An 18,491-nucleotide genomic window follows, 5' to 3' on the forward strand; every position below is an offset into this window, starting at 1 on the left:
AGGAGAAGGTGAAAGGAGGGACAGAGAGAGGACAGGATAGTTTCACAGTGTCTCAATTTTCACATATACAATGAGACAAAAATTTTAAATGAACTTATTGGTATGAAAATCAATATATCAAGATACAAACTGCCTAGGAACGTGGGAATAAAACGTGAGCATTCGCCATACCACAAGGGCAGGTTAGGAGCGCTTTTGTTTTGCAGTACTCATTCCTACAATGCTGTTTACAAGAGACATTCTCCACACCCAGCTTACCACAGTCCGTCTGAAATCTGAGCAGCCTTCAAACAGACAAGGCATGGAAATGGGAGAATTAGAGAAAACAAAAAGGCTACCAATTAATTTTCATCTCTTACACATTGTTCTTGTTCAGCTGGGGAAAGGGAACCCTTCCAAGCGAGTTCAGAAATGCTGTAGCCCCCTTCATCCATTCCTGTCAAGTCCTCAGAAGAGAAGGCTGGAAAATGCTAACTACAGGTAATAAAGCAGAATCACTGAAATTTGTAAATCTGGAAATTCAGGGAAAAAAAAAAAAATATCTGTACACAATAATAATGAAAAAACGTATTTAGCACATGTGAGTGAGCAGGGAGTTCCTGACTGGAGGCCTGCTTTGCTCAAAAAATTCATGCTAGCGCACAATTGTTGTAAAACCTTTACACAGACGCAACAAACAGAACAGACTCTGGGACACGCGAAGGATAAAAATAGTGTCCTTACTCTGTTTTTTCATTGTGGAAAACACTCATACCTTTTTCTAAATTTAGAAATAGAAGTTCTTTCTCTTTATGCCCCTCTCCCTCTTTCATATTTTAAATTATGTATCATAGAAACTCAAAAGTAGCAGTATTTCTCTTTTTCAGATGAAAGATAACACACATTCTGTGACCCCCCGTGCTGCAATCCTTTCTGCGCCACAGCCAAAATGTAATAATAGAGCTCCAGCAGAGGTGTGAATTGCTTCCATTCATCCTCACCAAGTATTAACTTCATACACTGGTATTCATCATTCCACAGTCTACCTATTAGGATGGTTAGTTAATAGCCAGGCTAGTTAGGATAATACTCAAGGATTAAAAACAATAATGTTGTGATTTCCATAGCATTACAGGAATCAACTGTAAAATTAACACTGTCTTTCAGGTATTTTCTCAGTCACATTTTTTAAGATTACGCACACAATCCCAACTGCCTGTGTACAAGCAGACCTTTACAGTGCACAGCGAGACTCAGCTTTTTCAGGGGAAAGAGGAAAGAGCAAAAGCTTAGCAAATCTTTGCCAACTTTCCACACCTTCACAGATAATCTAAGTCTTCAGTGTTAAGTCTTACTGGTTAGAGTTTAAAATAAAGTGACTGCAGTGATTACAAGTATTACTCAATATTATGCTACAAGAGTGTATGATAAATGAGAAACAATTTCCATAAAATTTCTCATAAATATTCCTCCTAAATTCTAGTATCTGAAAAAAATGTCTAGTTCATTCACATGAATGTAAAGTCTCCAGTTTTCCTAACAAGTTTTGCTTCAGTCAGATATGAAAATTATTTCCTGATGTACAGCTGTCATTGCTTTCTCAAGGTACACTTTTATAAGGTAAATATTTAGCTTTTTACACTACTGCCAGAGATACACCTGGAGTGGCTGAACCCCTATAGTATAAGGAAACCCGTGAAACATGGCTGTTGGAGGGCAGCCACAGGCAGGAAGGTGGCTACATCTGGTTATCGAGCTAAACAAGCTGGGAGAACTGCAAGAACAAAGGCAAGATGGGGAGCCTCCACCATTAACGCTCATACAAGGCTGAGAAAGTCTGATCAATCCCTTGGTCAAAGGAGGCCAGAGACCTCTCAAGTTGGAGATATCCCCTATGTGCACACACACACTTTCACCTGCTGAAGCAAAACTGCTGAGCAAAGTGTGAGTTTTTATGAGAAAAATATGCAATCTAATGGCTGCTGCTGCTCAAAAAGGCAGTCCCACTCCCACCACCCCCTCACTTTTCTTGTCCCCTAGGTGAGCTCACTCAGTTCATTTTTTTGGCAGATAGCATGTCACATCTCCCGGTCATAGTGGTTTTCTGCTAATTAAACATGCTGACCAGGAGCCGCTGCCAGTGCCACAGAAGTAGTTGTGAACTTCTGGCCAGGAGTGGACATGCTGTTTCTGGTACTGACAAACTACTAAACGGCTCACCTTGTGTCACAAAACCTCTGCTAGAAACTTCAGGATAAAAATAACTGCAGTCTTTTCCATAAAATAGCGTACCAACTCCTGCAGAGTGAGGATCCTACCAAAAATTCTGAGTTAGTTCCCAGGCATCACCACACACATCTATTTCTATATTCAACTCATAAGTAGAAGAATATTCCCCAGGCAAAACGGATACCTGAGGCAGTACCAAGCTGCACCACGCCTTCACACCATCTATAAAAAATGAAAACTATCTTACGGATCCTGAGAGAGCCAAGTGATCTGTTGGCATCCGAAATTCTAGTTTGTCAGCGCAGGAATACAGGTGGTGATTCCAACTCTACTATTTTCTATTCCTCCCTCTTAAACAGGTAAGGACCAAGTACATTCAATCAGGGTTATGTTAAAGTTGGTACATCAGCGTTTTCCAAATGCTAAGTGACATAATTAAAAAGGTTAATAGCACAGACCCAATGCTAAGAAGTTAGAAATGCCGGGCTCTGGGGCATCTCCCCTATCTCAACTGATAAAACATAGGTCAACATATTAACAGAACTGTCTCAGCAGGACTTTCTAGCAATGGTAAAGTGATTTGCTAACTGTGCACTTTATGAACAGAAAAATGTATTTAAATGTCACTTACTAGCTGATTTCATTACTTTGCTATGTTTCACTTGTGTCTTATTCCACTTCTCAGATGTAAAAGTGCTAAGTTAAATTAAAAGAAATATGCATCTGGAAATAATGAAGAACTTTCCCAATCTCTAAGTCTTGCCATTTGAGGCTGAGGTCTAATTTCTTAACTTTACACAAGCCACTTCGGTGGAGGCTTAGCTTCATTAGGGCATAGAGTCTCTGAAGAAATTAGGCTTTTTTAAAGACATCAGATTGCATCTGATAGAAACAAATTTTAAAAACCTTACCATGATATCATCCACTGCCTTCATTCTACTAATATGATGAACTTTTGTGGTGGGCACTCGATACCATATTTAGCAGAGCCCAGTTGGTGTTGAAAATTGCCTTAGCATTTCATTTAGTCAAAAGGAAAGGGAATTATGAAAAGGTACATGGAAGTTTAGAAATCTAAGATAAAATCAGGGTTCCGTAATCATAAAGTTTCCTTTGTCTTCAGCAGAGGCAGAATTTCACCTTTCAACCCCAAACCTCCTCTGACACACAACAGTACATAAAATATAGAAACACTCTATTTCAAATACGAAACAATTGTAAAAATGGGAAGAAGACAGAAAAAGAAAAAAATTCTTTCACTGCAAGGAATACTGAGGTACACTGAATAATATTCAAAAGCAGATATTAATTAAAAAATGTCTCTTATTAACTGCAAAATGGAAATACTTCCCCATGCTACTAAAACACTATTATGCTAGTTGGGCAAAGCCTTCTACTTTAAAAATCACTTCAGCATGATTCAAGTACACTGAGGTATAAAAACGGTATTTAAAGAAACAATTAACAAATATTATCATGATGTGCCCATTAAACTGGGCTAAGGCAGTTGGCTTCTGGATCCATGTTAGGATGTATTAGGGTAAACATTTGGAATCAGGAAGTTCTTAATACGAACTGGCTGAAATTGGAAATTATTCAAGCAATAGAAGTCTTCCACAGCTTAGGATAACGTATGTGTTATCCTAAATGCACGCATCATGATATGCACATCATGATTGATGTAACATCTACCCATCTCATTGTCTTTAAAACAGAAGTTATTTCAAGGTTCTGCTTTTGTTCACCATGTGCACTAAACCATTTTTGCATTGCAAAATTCTCAAGAGGTCTTTTTACCCATCATAATTACCTCATTAAAAACTAATATTTTAGAATGGCAAAGACTAATTGTCCAGTAACTGAAAAGAGTGACTCAAGGAACATCACTAATGCAGTTAAAATAGAGCGTTATTTCTTCCATAGACAGCTTTGGTCAGTGTTTCCTTTAGGATGTCCAGCATTCATTTCAGCAGTTTTGACATGTCTCTGGTTCTTGCTGTCCTTCTGAAGCTCAGTTCAGACAATGACAACAGGCTGTTATTGATTAATCCAATTGAAAATTATTAGAACTAAACTGAGAAGGCCAACACAAATGCCAAAAATAACCAATGCACATGCCTGTGAAGAAAGAAAAGCAAAAATTAATGTTTTACCGAAGGAAGGATTTTACATTTCCAAGGCTTGTAACTAATAACAAAAAACCCTTTAAGAACAGGTCTAAATAGTGTCTTTTAAAATAATCTTTAATGTTTCAAATTACTCAGTCTTCAAACACAACGTATCTGCTTAGAGGGAAACTAAACTAAGCCTGCTCTGGGATATTTTAATTGGGAACTCTCAGAGCAGTCTGGTTTGCTTGATCACACTATCCATCTGCAAAAAAAAAAAAAAAAATTGCCCTTTACAACTCTGAACGAATTAAGAAACTGAGTTTGTATTTTACTCAAAATATAATGCAAGTTACAATGGACTCTTTACATTTTTGAACCAGATTATAATAAAACCACAGTTCAAGTGACAGTAGATTGCTGATTTATAACAAAGCCCCACATCTGTTGGAACTAGTCATGATTTTAAATGGGCAGAGAGCATCATTATTCAATTTCCTTTCCGATTCCCTATTTTGTCAATACAAGAGCAGCCCTATGAATCATAAGAATGGCAGAAGGACTATGTATAAACAGTTGTCAGCATTTTAGCTACTGTCATGGAGTTGCTCTGCTGAGCAGTGGTTAAAATGAAGACAAGTTACAGTGCAAAATGCAGGCTGCTGCACAAATTCCAACTAGAACTTAACCTACTACACTAAAAGAGAAACCATGAAGAGGAGGAAAAAAAAAAAAAAAAGAAAGGGAAAAAAAAGTTGGTTTTGAGAAGGCTGACATAGAAAACAAGCATAAACACTGTTTCACTTAAATGCAGTTTGGCTTTGTTCCAGCTCCCCAGACAACATCAGAGTGATGCATAAAAACTGAGGAGAAATTGGATTAAAAGTCAACATCTGAAAACTATAGGGAAAAGCATGTATTCAGATCAATAGTCCGGCATGCGGACATACTGCTACTCAAAAATCTGTTGTGAAGATGACTAGATCTATCATGAAGGATAAAAGAAAATGCTCACAGTTTTTGTGGACTGCAATGAAAACAGGAACTTTGCCCCTTGGGTTATGTGCTCTACAGTGTATTAAGATGCATCTAAAATGGGGCTGTTTAAATATAATTAGCACATATGAATAAAAAGCATACCCCAAGTTTCTGTGGTGATAAAAAGTCCTCTCTGCTAAGTTTAAGATAAAATAGTCCAGGATATACAAAAAGCAAACATGTTGATGTAGTTGAACCTTTAAAAAACAGAAAGTAAGATTTTACTTAGTGCAAGATTGAAGTATATTAGTTTATCGTAATACTGATTTTTTTGAAGAAAAGTTTTAAAAAAAACCCCAACAACGAAAACAAACTTACCAACTACTCCAAATACATTTTTAATGTCTGGCACGTACATTGCAAACAGAACAACGATTGTATTCAGTGTTAAAGTGACAACGATATGGCAAATCCACGACGCAGGAAGATGAGAGCAAAATACCATCAATACAGCTTTCCTTGCCTACATAATATGAAGAGAAACATTGCATGGGTAAATACATACAAATACCTATATTTTACCTTACCTCAATTTCATAAATTTAAGAATTACATCATTCCAGATGTGAAAGAACATTTTAAAGATCAAAAAGCAAAAAATTTAGTAATAGCTAAATATTTTGTCTTTCTGTAACACAGAGTTTAGTTTAGTATTAAAGCACTATCTATCACGTTGCCGTTAGTCTTAAGGAAGTACTCCTTCTTTGCAGGGACAAAAGAAGATCTGGGGGATAATGCTTTGTGTCTTTGAGCATGCTTGGTAGCAAATGTCAGCATGTTGTCAACTGATATGTAATCTATACACTACTTCTACATAGACAGTTTTGCATAAGCAATTTTTTGGGGTCCTAGCTAAATGAATTTTCACTGCTACCATAGTACTGATAAACTAAAGTAGGGCTTTAGATGAAATAGGTCAATATGTGTTTTTAATTTACAATTAAATTGAGCTTTCAAGTATAAGTGTGCTTGTGTGTGGGTGCGTGCATGTAGAAAGGAAAAACCAAGTCAGCAAAACTCAATTTAAGAGGGGAAAAAAAGAATCAAACTAAATAAACTTTAGAAGTTCTGAATACTCTAAATTAAAAACAATGCTGTGGGCTAGTTTTAATCTGAAATCTGTCTCAAGAGCACAAATTAGCTTAGTGGTTAGTTGTTATTTTGGAGCTCTCATGGAACATATGCAAATATGTGGTCTTTGATCAATCACTTGACAAGTGAATAAGATACACAAGACGAGATGTGACTCAAATATTGCAGTCTGCAAAGCATTAGCGTTACCAATGCTTATGCCAGCTTCAAAACGCTTAGGAGTACTTACTGGGAAATGGATTAGAGGGACTGTCAAAAGCACAGCAAACAGTATGGCTACTTTAACAGTCATGATGACAGTATCATGTGGCAGGTACCTGCTGTAGCCTTGTAGCAATTCAGAGTCCACTTTGTCTGAAAACCAGAAAAATTAATTGCTTTGTTAATCAGTTGAGAACCAAGATAATTAGCAACGCATACTAAGCTTACATTCAAATTGATCAATTTTCTTGTGTCTAATGCAGAATGGAGGGGGGTTGCAGATACAGGTCACTTTGGCACTACTGATACAATAGGATACATAATCTCAAGAAAATTGAAAAAACTTCAGGAGGCAAGTCTCTGTAGAGACACTATTCAAGGCAGAAGTGGGGCAAAAAGTGACGAATCAGTGATGAGTCCTTCACCTTTGACTTTTGCCCTTTTAAGGTGAACATTTTCACTAAGTTAACAGCAAAAGTCAGAGCCCTGAAAGAGGTCTGCTGCCGTGACTTTTTTTTTTACTGGCATACCTTGACTCTCTGCTTTTTTGGACTTCAGAACGGACCAAAATTTCCACCAAAGTCCAGTCGCTGTATGAAGTTTCAAACTCACAGAAAACAGAATAAACCGTGTGAACCACAGAAATATGAAGCACGTCTCATTTCAACGAGGGAAGTCTTTTTTTGTTTTCAATTTAAAACAAAAGGTTTTACATTTTCTCGGACTGGTGTTTTAGGAACAGGGAACAGACTCTCTTTATTTAAAGAAATAAGTTAATTAGAGAAATAAGTTAACAAGACAACCAAATAGTGAAAAAAGGAGAAGAAGCTTGCAAGGGGGGGGGGGGGGAGGGGAATCTCTTACAGACATACACTGTTGGTTCCAGTGTTTTATGCTCTTGAGTCTAGGAGGTACTAAAAAAAAAAAACAGGCTTGCAGAAAACCAGAAGTGTTCCCAGTGAAACTGACTAAAAGACTACGGTCAAGACAGGGTCTTGTCCCAAAGAAATCATGACAGTGAAGGTAACAGGAACCGGGACGGTTTCTAGGACTACTACCGGTTTTCTTTTTTTTGTTGTTGTTGTTTTGGGTTTTTTTTTCTCTTCTTCTTGAGATTTCATCTGGAGTCAGATCTTTATCTGACACTGCCTGCTGAATCTCTCAGAGTGGCACTCAAAATTATATTTTCCTACAAACCACATGGGAGACAGTCAGGAAAGAGTAATAGTGGCCTATACACTATTAGGGGTTTCAGGACTCCCCATATAATTTTTCAAAGCATTCTGAGTGTCAAGGGAATATTTTCAGACAGTTATGGTCAGACATACACTTATACTTGGGGAAAAATGTGCAAAATTCCCCAGAAATCTGGAATTATTAGCTGCTGAAAGCCAATATTCTTGGTGCTTTGTCAGACACTATCTCAACCCCATGATCAAGAAATATAAAACACCCTGAAAGGAGAGGAAATCCTAATCAGAACACCTTTGTCTTACTGCCTTACTGTCCCTTATAAGAATTTTTATTCATTTCAATCAACACAGGTTAGCATGATCATCTCATAAAAAGGGTGAGTTTTCAGAAGATATTAGAAGAATCCTCATAGATGACTGTGATGCATTTATGTGACGGCATTTGTATGAAACTACTCCAGAAGACAGATCACCAAGTAGAGGCGATTCAATTTGATAATGTGTGTTATGTGAGCAAAACACACCATAACACAAATTTACAGCAGGATACCCAGAGCCATATGACACTTCTTAGAAAAGGCACAAAACTGCGATGTTACATGACGGGATACTAAAATTGCTGTACGAAATAGACGCCCACCTATTTCTGCCAAGGTTATGATGGAACCTTAAAAAAAGGCCACTATATAGATAAGGGTTCTGAAATCTTTCTGTGTACTTGGGAAATGCAAGAATACCAGACAGATGAAGTCATCTATGTTTAAACTCAACTAAAAAAACTGTACCCAGAGTATTCAAAAGTCCAAATGCAGAGTTATTAAATTGGTACTGAAGCACACTGCCATGTAAACTCTACAGCAAATGAAAATGAAGGATGTCTGTAGAATTTGGTAGGGCATCATACCCCACCCACTCTTCTGTTTGGTAAATAAAAAGGTATATTTACTTCATCAAGCACTACTTCAACAACATCTCTAAGAAATGTGCATTTCTTGGTCCAGTTCATGTATCAAACAGATACGATCTCTGGCTCAGGACTGCATGCAACGCTAATTACTGAAGACCAGAAGCATGTGCTAGGAAGCCCAACTCAAAGCTTATAGTTTTAAATTTTTAAACCCTTCCCTAGTTTTTTGTCATTGCCCTCCACTGAAGTCAAGACACAAAACTTGATGGGTGCTTTCTCTGATTCAGACCTTCCAATTTTCTTATGTTGTCAATTTTTTTTCCATAGTCCTCTAGTTTCTCTTTACATTACACAGAACCAAAGGTATCATGAAGAAGTCACTTTGCGCAGCCCTTTAAAATAAAGCTTTCCTAAACTAGATGATTCACGTGAAAAAAAAATGTCTACTTCAAGCAGATTTCTAGTGAAACAGCTAGTATTAGTTCCAATTAATTTGTAAAAATACAAAAACAAAACAAAGAAGCCGTACATGCTTTGTACCCAAGCTGTATTGGACAGGGAAAACATGCTGTAAACCTTCATACCTGCCTAACATTAGGGCTGGCTTGCTGTGTGTCAGATTCTCCTTATAAAAGGCAACCACCTCAGTGCTACTCAGAGACTACAAATCAAATGTGTTGGGCTATCACAGGGTTAAGAACTGATAAATCTTGCCAGAAGACAGAGCCTTAGAACAGACCTTTCAAACTTGTTGGACAAGCAGACTATTATCAGATCTCAAAATTTCTCACAGACCATGATAAATCCGTTCCCAGATTTTAAGTGAAAACATTATGCGGTCCAACATATAGTGGCAATCAGCAGTCTAATTACATAGCATTAGAGAACATCAACAGCTCATCAACTACAGTGTAGGGACCAATATCTTGTCTGTATAGCATTTTAGCACATAAACCCTGCAAAGTTTAGTGATGTTACACATTGAGAAGTCAATGATATTGTAATACTTGGCATTCTTAGGCATATTAAGTCTTCACAGGAACATGATTTCTGAGGATTCCGGTGTATGAATGCACACACAAGCCTGAAGTACTCCAGACAGAATGCATTTACCATTTATTATTAGCTTTAATTTTAAACAATACTTGAAGAATATACTTACCATAAAAAGTCAGGTACCCAAACAGAGCAGACATAAAGTAAATTAGGAAACTCAGACCAATTCCTGTGACAGTTACATTCTGCATTCTACTTTTGGATGGACTAAAACACAAAAAGAAACCCCAGAAAATTAGTGTTTCTTAATCTGTATTGTGGACTATTAAACACAATGCAATCTACATTAAAAAGAAAACAAACCAAAACAAAAAACAACCAAACCTGCATCTTGCCTTTCATAAGAAAGCATCCACTTAATTTATGGCCACAGAGTATTTGCTGAGGTCTGTGCTGTCAGCAACGTTTAGGATTTTTAAAAGTATTTTTAATCTGGTAATTAAAGGGCACTTTTCATGCAGACAACTAACATTGTCCCCATCTTGTAGAGAATTTAGACATACCAGAGTATTTTTTAATTCAAAATTCTGATTTATACAGGATGATATATATTCAGAGACAGGAACAGAATCTGGGTCAAAAAAAACCCACTGAATCACATGTGGTCAAATGCAGATTCAGTTACAGCAATAAAAATTAACTAGTAAGTACCTTAGCAAATGACCTTTTTGCTCCAGATTGTCCAGGCCAGGACAATGTACTGACATTGATGATGGAACCATTATTTGCTACTTTTCTCTCCTGTAAGAGAGGAAAAGCCAGTACAGACTAAAACTGTACATTTCCCAGAAAGATGAAAGCCACTTAGTTTGCACTGTTTGATGGCATTTTTCAAGATTGACTTAGGGAAAATATTACAGAAATACTATAATTATATTTTAATATTGCATGTGTTTTCATACATTACCTTCGGAGCTCACAATAGATGGGTAAGACTGAGGTATGGCAGAGAAAAGAGAAGGCCATAGTTGGTATTGCGTAAGCACTCTAAAATAGAAGAGAAACATCTTCTAAGTTGTTTGTTATTACAGATGGTTGGAAAAATATCTGGATGAATTCAGAACTCAATTCAAGCATTGGAAGTTAGTGGCAATCTTTCCACATTAATGTTTTGAGATAAATCTCCACAACGCAGAATGGCGTCTCTGAATCATTCCACAAAAAATGGACCTTTTCAACTAGTATCTCTTCAAGTGGTGGTCATAGCTTACTATTTCATGACCAGGGAAAGTCTATAAGCCAACAACTAAAAGATTATTTTATACCTATATTGACGCCAAGTACTTACATAAAAAGAGTAGGATTTGGCCCAGAGTCAGTGTACCATTCATGAAATTTTCTAAATTCTAATAGCCATAGCTACTGGCAATTTACGGGTTCCTTCATCCTGACTTCACTATTTTCTTATTACGCCTTCACAAAAATTTGGATACAGCATCCAGAAAATATAACATGCTTTGGCATCTAAAATTTTAAGACAGTTATACAATTAAAGTTGCAACCACACGATTAATGGTATATTATTCCAAAAATTTGTAATAGAAGAGATGAATCATCTAGTAGAGCTTACTTCAATTGCCAAGTGAAATAAGATGAACTATAACAAACACTTTTGTGCTGACATAATCAGGCCCATACTGGTAAAAATACGTCACTTTCTACTGATAAAATTGAAATGGAAAAAGAAGTAGAAATGAGTCCCAAGATTCTTCAAAGCACATAAGGCCAAAATCTCACAGTAGATGTTTCTGGTCAAAGCAAAATTTCTCCTTTGATCTACAGATAACATTGGTCCCATGTTTGCATTGCCCAAGTTTTTTTTTCCCCCTCTTTTTCTTGGGAGGGTGGGGGTGGATTTTGTTTTTTCAGACAAATGCAACCAACTGCGTCTGTCCTAAATTCCACTATGCTACAGGCCTATCCCAGATTTATTCTTCCCTTTTTCCCTTCCTCTTCATCCCACAGAGACTAGAGTTCTATGTGACACTTCCTCTCCTGCAAGCCTTGATGGGTGGTGACAAGATTTAAATGCCACATTAATTAATAAATACCAGAGCTGGCATCCAGTGAAATGCACAAGATTGCATTAGGCGTGAAGAATTAGCTTCAGGTAAGAAAAAACTAAGGTTAGGTCCAGGCAGTTTCAGGAAACCTGTTCTACCTCGCAAGGAACTAAAAGTGTGCATACAGCCAAGTGGCACTGACTTCCAGCTGAGGGCATATTAAATTGGCTTGATCCAACTGCACCATAAGGCTGACCACCGCTGCATCTGTTATACTTTATACTTTGGTCATATTTGCAAAATGTTTTCATAAATGCTGCCTTGGACAGCCAGCCTTCATATAAAAAAGAAAGAGTGAGACTGGATAACACTTGGCAACAGGTATAGGAAATATTTCAGCAGCCTATAACTAGTTTTACAGAAGAATAGCTTACCCTGGATAGAGTTTAAACCTCAATTCTTTAAAAACCACTCCCTCCCCCCTTTAAGTTTGCGTATTGTTAATAGAGATTACCTCTTTTGAAAGATGAAAGAGCTTTGCTTTACAATCCCCAGTAGAATTTGAAACCTGTAAGACACACATGCAAAAAAATGGCATAATGAAAGAATAAGCCCAAACCACAGACATGAAACTTTTTCGTTTCTGTGATGATTAAGAAAAGTAGGAATTTAAATTACAAGTCATTCTGAAAGTGTTAATGTAAAAAAAGCACTACAGTTACTAATAAAATTAGAAGAACTTTGAAACAGCATGCACTTTACCTGCAGAGTCTCTATGGCACTATTTAGAGGTAGAGGACAAGGGATCGACCATTTCTTTATCATAATCTGCAAAGAGAGCACATATAATGTATGAATGATACTGTAAGAAGCACTTTAAATTTACATATACGTAGGTAAAATATCAGACTGTTGGTATACAAAGCAGGGAGCTACGCCCATAGTAAATGAACAGGCTTGTCTGGTAGACAGGCCACAAGAAGGAGATTTGACAGCAAAACTTGTCAGTGCCATTCCATACAGCTGCTCACTATGCACAGCTGGCAGCCTTATGGAGTGCCTATCTGGAGGTGGTGCACCGAAATGAGCTCTGACATTAACTGAAATACAACCAGCGCTCCGCATTCACTCTCTCCGTGCTCCACACTAACTGCCTCCCATACAGAATAGCTGCTGTGTTAGCTATAACAGAGATAGAGCAGAGCCTAGGGCTAATCTTAAAAGGCAGAAACATATGGTTTGGACTAGAAAGCAAAGGAAAAACAATAAATGCAATTATTGTCCCAGAATGTCATTGGGGCTTTAGCTACACCCCGCTGGTTTAGGGACTGCCAAGGAACAGGGCCGAAAATCAAAGGGAAATTAAAATAAGAAGTGTTACCTCCTTTTTCAGGAGCCTAGTTTAAAATGATAGTTGCATTGCTCTCCTCACCCTAATTAATTTCCTATTGTAGTTGTCTGGCTTTAGAGGTTATAATTCTTTTGAAGCCTAGAGCAAATAATTAAAAACTTAATTAAAGACTCAGATTCGCAAGAAGAATAACATGGAAGAGAGCACTTCTCTTGGCTCAGAGAACTACTTTTTGCTTGCAGCCAAGTGGTGTTTTCCCAGAGGATAAGGATTAGATGCTCCCTCTTGTCACCAGTGCCAGGAGAAACAAACAAATGCTACCTCCGGACAAAATGTGGGGAAAGGAAACTGTGGGTACACAGCACGCCGAGTCCATTGTGGCAATAACATGTCTTAAATTGCGTGACTAAGAACAACTCACAACAACTCAAGGTATGGAACTAGGTAGTAGCTTGCACAACAGCAGTCTGCAAACTTTGTGAAAAAGGATTATCAATGGAAATCCTCCAACTGTGTTTCTGACACTACACTAGCACTGCTTTATACCAGGCGATCTGTTCTTACCCATTTATTGATTGGCCAAACTGCCTCCCTGTGTGCAAGGTGAACTGCAACTTCATCTCAGGAAGGGTGTAAGAAGGGACAAGAACATGCTGGTAGCACATCGAGAAGTTCAACCAAAGAGTAAGCAAGGAAGAAGGAGGAAAGGACCAAACACCAAAATGTAACTTGGGCCTGTATCGTACATATGCATGTACATACACATATGCATGACTCTGTCATATGGGTCACCTCTGCTTCATGTCCTTCTTGCACACTAAGCAGCGAGAAGCTACGAGCTGAGACACAACTGCTGCAATCGTGGATGCATGGCTGTGCCATCTCCCCAGGAAGCCCAAGCTTGCAGGCTAGCTGAAGACATTTATGAGGCTGAGCAAGAAGGCAAAATATATTTTCAAGGAGATCTCTGTATTTAAAAGCACCCAGATAGGGAAAATAAAGGAGACACTTTGAAAGCTCCAAAGTAGAAGGCTTTGAGGGAGCTCTGGCTAAGGCTAGAATTGGCTTCCTGAGCAATGAAACAGGGGGTGAAGCTAAAGGGCAAGCTTTGGGGAAAATAAAGTGTGCCTGGCAGTGGTGGGGGCAGGGTTTCCTGCAAGCTAAAGAGCAAAGATATATATATAAACATTTCAGAGGGAGGACAAGACAAGCCAAACCTAAAAAGCTGAAGAACATTTTTCTAAAATGAAATTAATACAGATTAAGAACAGACTGAAATGGAAATAAAAGGAGACAAAATAAAACATGCTAAGTGCATTTAAAATCCGTAATTATATTTCCCACCTGCTTAATTATTCAAATCTGTTTGGGTTTTCAATTGCAGCCTACCCTGTATTTCTAATGAGGTCCCCGCAACAGGAAGAGATTTTTAAGTTGGCAGCACAGCCCAGTTAGCTGAGCAGTCATGCAAACAGCACAATCTTCCTCTGGAACTTTAAACCTATTTCATAGAAATGTTGTCTGTTGAGTATAACAAACATTTGGTTTTCAGTGAAAAAAAATAAAACCTAAAGAGAGGTTGCAGTGGAAATAGGGTATTTTAAATCCACAACAAAAGCATTGCTAAAAAATAAAGTTGGAGGCTCAAACTGTTCTAACATTCTTAGAGATGTTGCTTTTTTGTATCCTGCGGAGGGAAAACAGGAATCCCTTTATTCCAGCAGTACTGACAGCACTCAGCAAAAAGGGGCTCTGTGTATAACATCAATTCATTACATATGGCAGGTTCCCAATCTGCATCACATTTTGTTCTGGGAACATAAACAAGAGATTTAGGAAAATACCACCAGGAATCATTAACACCTTTGTTGAACAAGCTACCAATAGGGCTGTCTCCGAAAAAAACAAACAAACAAACAAAAAAAACCCAAGAAAAATCTGCCTTTACTCTTCACCAATACTCAATATAGCAAGAGGAGAGGCAATTAAAAGAAAAAGTTTAATGATCACATAAAATTTCTTTTCACTTAGGATTCAAGTCAGCAAAGTATTCAACAATCAGAGACAAAAGTGCTCAGGACCTCACAGAACCTGGCTTTGAATTAACAGTTACATATATTTGTTCTTCTCCCAGATCAGCTCGTCTCAGTGCTTTCACTTTTTTCCAAGTAAGGACTATAACCAGGATATTAACTTTAAAGAAAAAGACAGAAGCACAGAGGAGATATGCGACCTGCCAAAGCCCCACAGCAGAGCACAGAGAACAAAGAGTAGCCTCTAGACTTTATGCTCAGTGCACTCACTAGACCATACTGACCAAGACATATGCTGTCTATTGTACCTATCTTTTCTGCAGGCTGTATTAAATCTGTGGCTTGCTGGCAAAAAGCTGAACAGATGGTATGCACTTGAAAATGCACAGAATTATTGTATATGCAAAATATAATTGTATTACTTCCATATGACTACCCCAGTTTTCTTCTGGAACGAATTAAAACATATCTGCTATACAGAAATTAACATTGTGCAAACTAAAACACCATTTCAACAGCGCATATCACCCACTTCAAAGCCATTAGATATGAGAACTAAACCACAGTTAATGCCTTTGAGTTTCAGTGCCTAAAGAAGTCAGAGAACATATTCTGTGAAGAGTATTAGTTTTCTTTAAATATCCATAACAGCTTTTAAAAATTGTGACCTCAATTAGATTTACTGTGGCTGCTTCTTTGTCACTTAACAAAGAGTAAGCATACAAATCAACCATTTCATAAGAAATCCAGTAGTGTACTCCTTCGTTTATATTTTCTACCTACTTTTTTTGACAGAGAATCAAAACTAAATGCTAGCTTAAATCATCCCAGCTTGACATGTCTTCACGCAAGTCTTGCTTACACACTTGCCTCTTCTGAGCCCAAAATTTTTTTCGAATGCATCCACCCATTACAACAACTTTCTTCAGACACATATACGCATTCCCATTGAAATACAGGAGATGAACTTGTTTTCAAACTCTTGCAACTACCTTCAGCCAAAGGCCTATTTCAGAATTAGTTAGTGCTTTTTCTTCTCCTTTTTTTTTTCTTTTTAAGATAAATTTTAGGAGAGAGGTCAAAAGTTAAGGTAATTTATAAATATTGCAAATGAATTTCCATTAGCTCCAGAGAGGCTGTGGCTGCTCCTCAATGCTCAGCTTAGGAAGAATACTTCCCAAGGTCCTACAAACACTGCAATTCCCCAGGGATACCCTAGGGAGATGTTTTGACAGCTTTGAAGTTCGGTTTTATCACATGGTTTAGTTCCTAATGGATTGCCTTGGTCTCCTGGATGGCATGTTTGTTCAACTTGCCTTCAACTCTGTTTATCCTTTTGTAAAACAGGTATTAAATGCAAGTCAGTGCAAGCCAGAATGACAGGGGAGAGGGGGAACGTTTTACCAGGCTCCCAAGTAAGATTCTTGTTTCTATACCTAGATGACAGAGTGCGAGTTGCTTGGTTGTACTATGTATTACACATGTGCATTAACACACTTTTTCCCTGTAAAAAGAAAAATAGTGCAACTTAAAGGCACGTTTTCCCTCTTAGATCTGCCTAGCAGGTCTCACTTTTGATATTTGGAAACATCTACTTCACAGGGGCCTTGAGAGGGTGAACATCAGGGTCAAAAACCCCCATATGGCTCAGAGAAAAGAACTTTTCCTTTCAGCGGGAGAGGAGAATAAGGTCATTGACGTATTAATGAATCTTGTAAACTGCCTTAATGAAGTTCTAGTTTTCTTTGCCTTTTTTTGAACTCTGTCACTCCATTATACATGTAAATTTAATTTATTTGGAGTATATTAAATTTTCCTCTGCACTAGTTGCAGTAAGTAATCATTAGAAGCTAAGAAAACAGAATTCCAGTCCATTACTGGTAGGGAAACAAAAGTATATGTGCCAGCTCCCTTCACTGCACTGTCAGCAAAACAAAAATATTGTTACATTTACCAGTCCAAAATATAATTATTTTAAATCTTTTCACATGCTTGAAAGTTCATATACATTTCCACGCCTCAGCAAAACAAAAGTAATCTGTCCAAGCAAGCACATACTGAACTTAAGGAAAACTAGATTTCATGTAAAAGTTAAGGGGGAGGGGAAGACAATTCATTTCAAAACGGGCTTACGAAAACATTCAAACAATAAGAAAAAAAAAATAGATAAGCTGTACACAGATTTTTAACTTACCACAAGAGCAAAGTACACCATAAAGAAAAATGATAAACTACTTGTGTAGCCAAGAAAGCCTGTAAAATAACAGTAAAAATAAAAGAGAATTTATAAGGAAAGTGATCCTAATGTACAGCTAAAGCTTTACATTTTAGGCATGTTTTCTATTACAGTGCTTGGTATCTGGGGCTTAGGACTCAGAATAACAACATTCCAACTGCCTGTCACAGATCATTTATGTAGTTTTGTAGGGCAGAATTAGAACTGGCTTACCACTAATGGCATGCTGTAAGTAAATGCAGCTCTTTAATGTTCTGCTGTAAAGATTTTATTTTAGTATTGCAGACAAAATACTACTGCAACCCAAGTAATAGGTTAACTAGGCAGGGCTGGAAGGCAGAACACACTACAACAACTTAAGTAATCCCCACCATCACCAGCCCCCTGCCAGTTAAAATAAATAAATAACCCATTACGGTTTTAAAGTCTTCAATAGTAATTGCTACTAAAGTAGAATAATATTCGCTTCTCTCCTTTAATTACTCACCAATTTTAGGAAGAAGCGCAAGAGGAAAAACAATGCAGACTGAAGTAATCAGTAGCAGCAGCCTCCCATCGAGGTACCAAGACCTGTTGGAAAATCTATTTACGATTGATACAAAGCTCAAGAGTCCTGAAAAATATGTTCTACTTTAAACTGTGATCTTAGACAAAATAACCACTACAACAAGAAAAATAGTTTCCGGTCTCACATGCTATATATATGAATTTCTATCCCTAGTTTCTATATTGTGCCATAAAATCGAGCTCCCAGATAACGAGGAAGCAAAGCACCATCCCATAACACACCAGCCACTGCAGGCAATGTTGCATAGGCAAGTGTCAGCATGGGTCACGGGTCTGATGTGTTATTTCTCAGCAGCTCAATATGCACATCCCTGCCTTTATTCAAAGCAATGATCAGAGGGCAAGGGTATTTCATACTCTACAGATTTCCAATAGAAGTACTTCCATAGTACGCTACATATATCTTGAATTGGATTACACCGAGTTGCATATTTACATAACTGGAAGAAACGGCAACATTAATTCCCACTTACTGCTGAACTTCCCTTCCAGTTTATA

The 18,491-nt window shown here is 37.6% G+C and overlaps 1 protein-coding gene across 1 annotated transcript in view; it reads right to left on the reverse strand.

Moving 5' to 3' along the window:
* Window positions 1–4,245: 4,245 nt before the first annotated feature.
* Window positions 4,246–18,491, reverse strand: part of SLC38A6 (solute carrier family 38, member 6) — a 42,815-nt gene continuing 28,569 nt past the window's right edge. The window contains exons 7-16 of the mRNA XM_009891218.1: window positions 17,914–17,996; window positions 17,385–17,443; window positions 12,569–12,634; window positions 12,321–12,374; window positions 10,711–10,790; window positions 9,910–10,010; window positions 6,676–6,800; window positions 5,673–5,817; window positions 5,457–5,551; window positions 4,246–4,326 (exon numbers count right to left, since the gene is read on the reverse strand). Coding sequence (XP_009889520.1) covers window positions 4,246–4,326; window positions 5,457–5,551; window positions 5,673–5,817; window positions 6,676–6,800; window positions 9,910–10,010; window positions 10,711–10,790; window positions 12,321–12,374; window positions 12,569–12,634; window positions 17,385–17,443; window positions 17,914–17,996 — 889 coding nt within the window. The remainder of the gene's footprint in view (window positions 4,327–5,456; window positions 5,552–5,672; window positions 5,818–6,675; window positions 6,801–9,909; window positions 10,011–10,710; window positions 10,791–12,320; window positions 12,375–12,568; window positions 12,635–17,384; window positions 17,444–17,913; window positions 17,997–18,491) is intronic.

This window comes from Charadrius vociferus, unplaced genomic scaffold (assembly GCF_000708025.1).
Source record: "Charadrius vociferus isolate BGI_N301 unplaced genomic scaffold, ASM70802v2 scaffold308, whole genome shotgun sequence".
NCBI lineage: Eukaryota > Metazoa > Chordata > Aves > Charadriiformes > Charadriidae > Charadrius > Charadrius vociferus.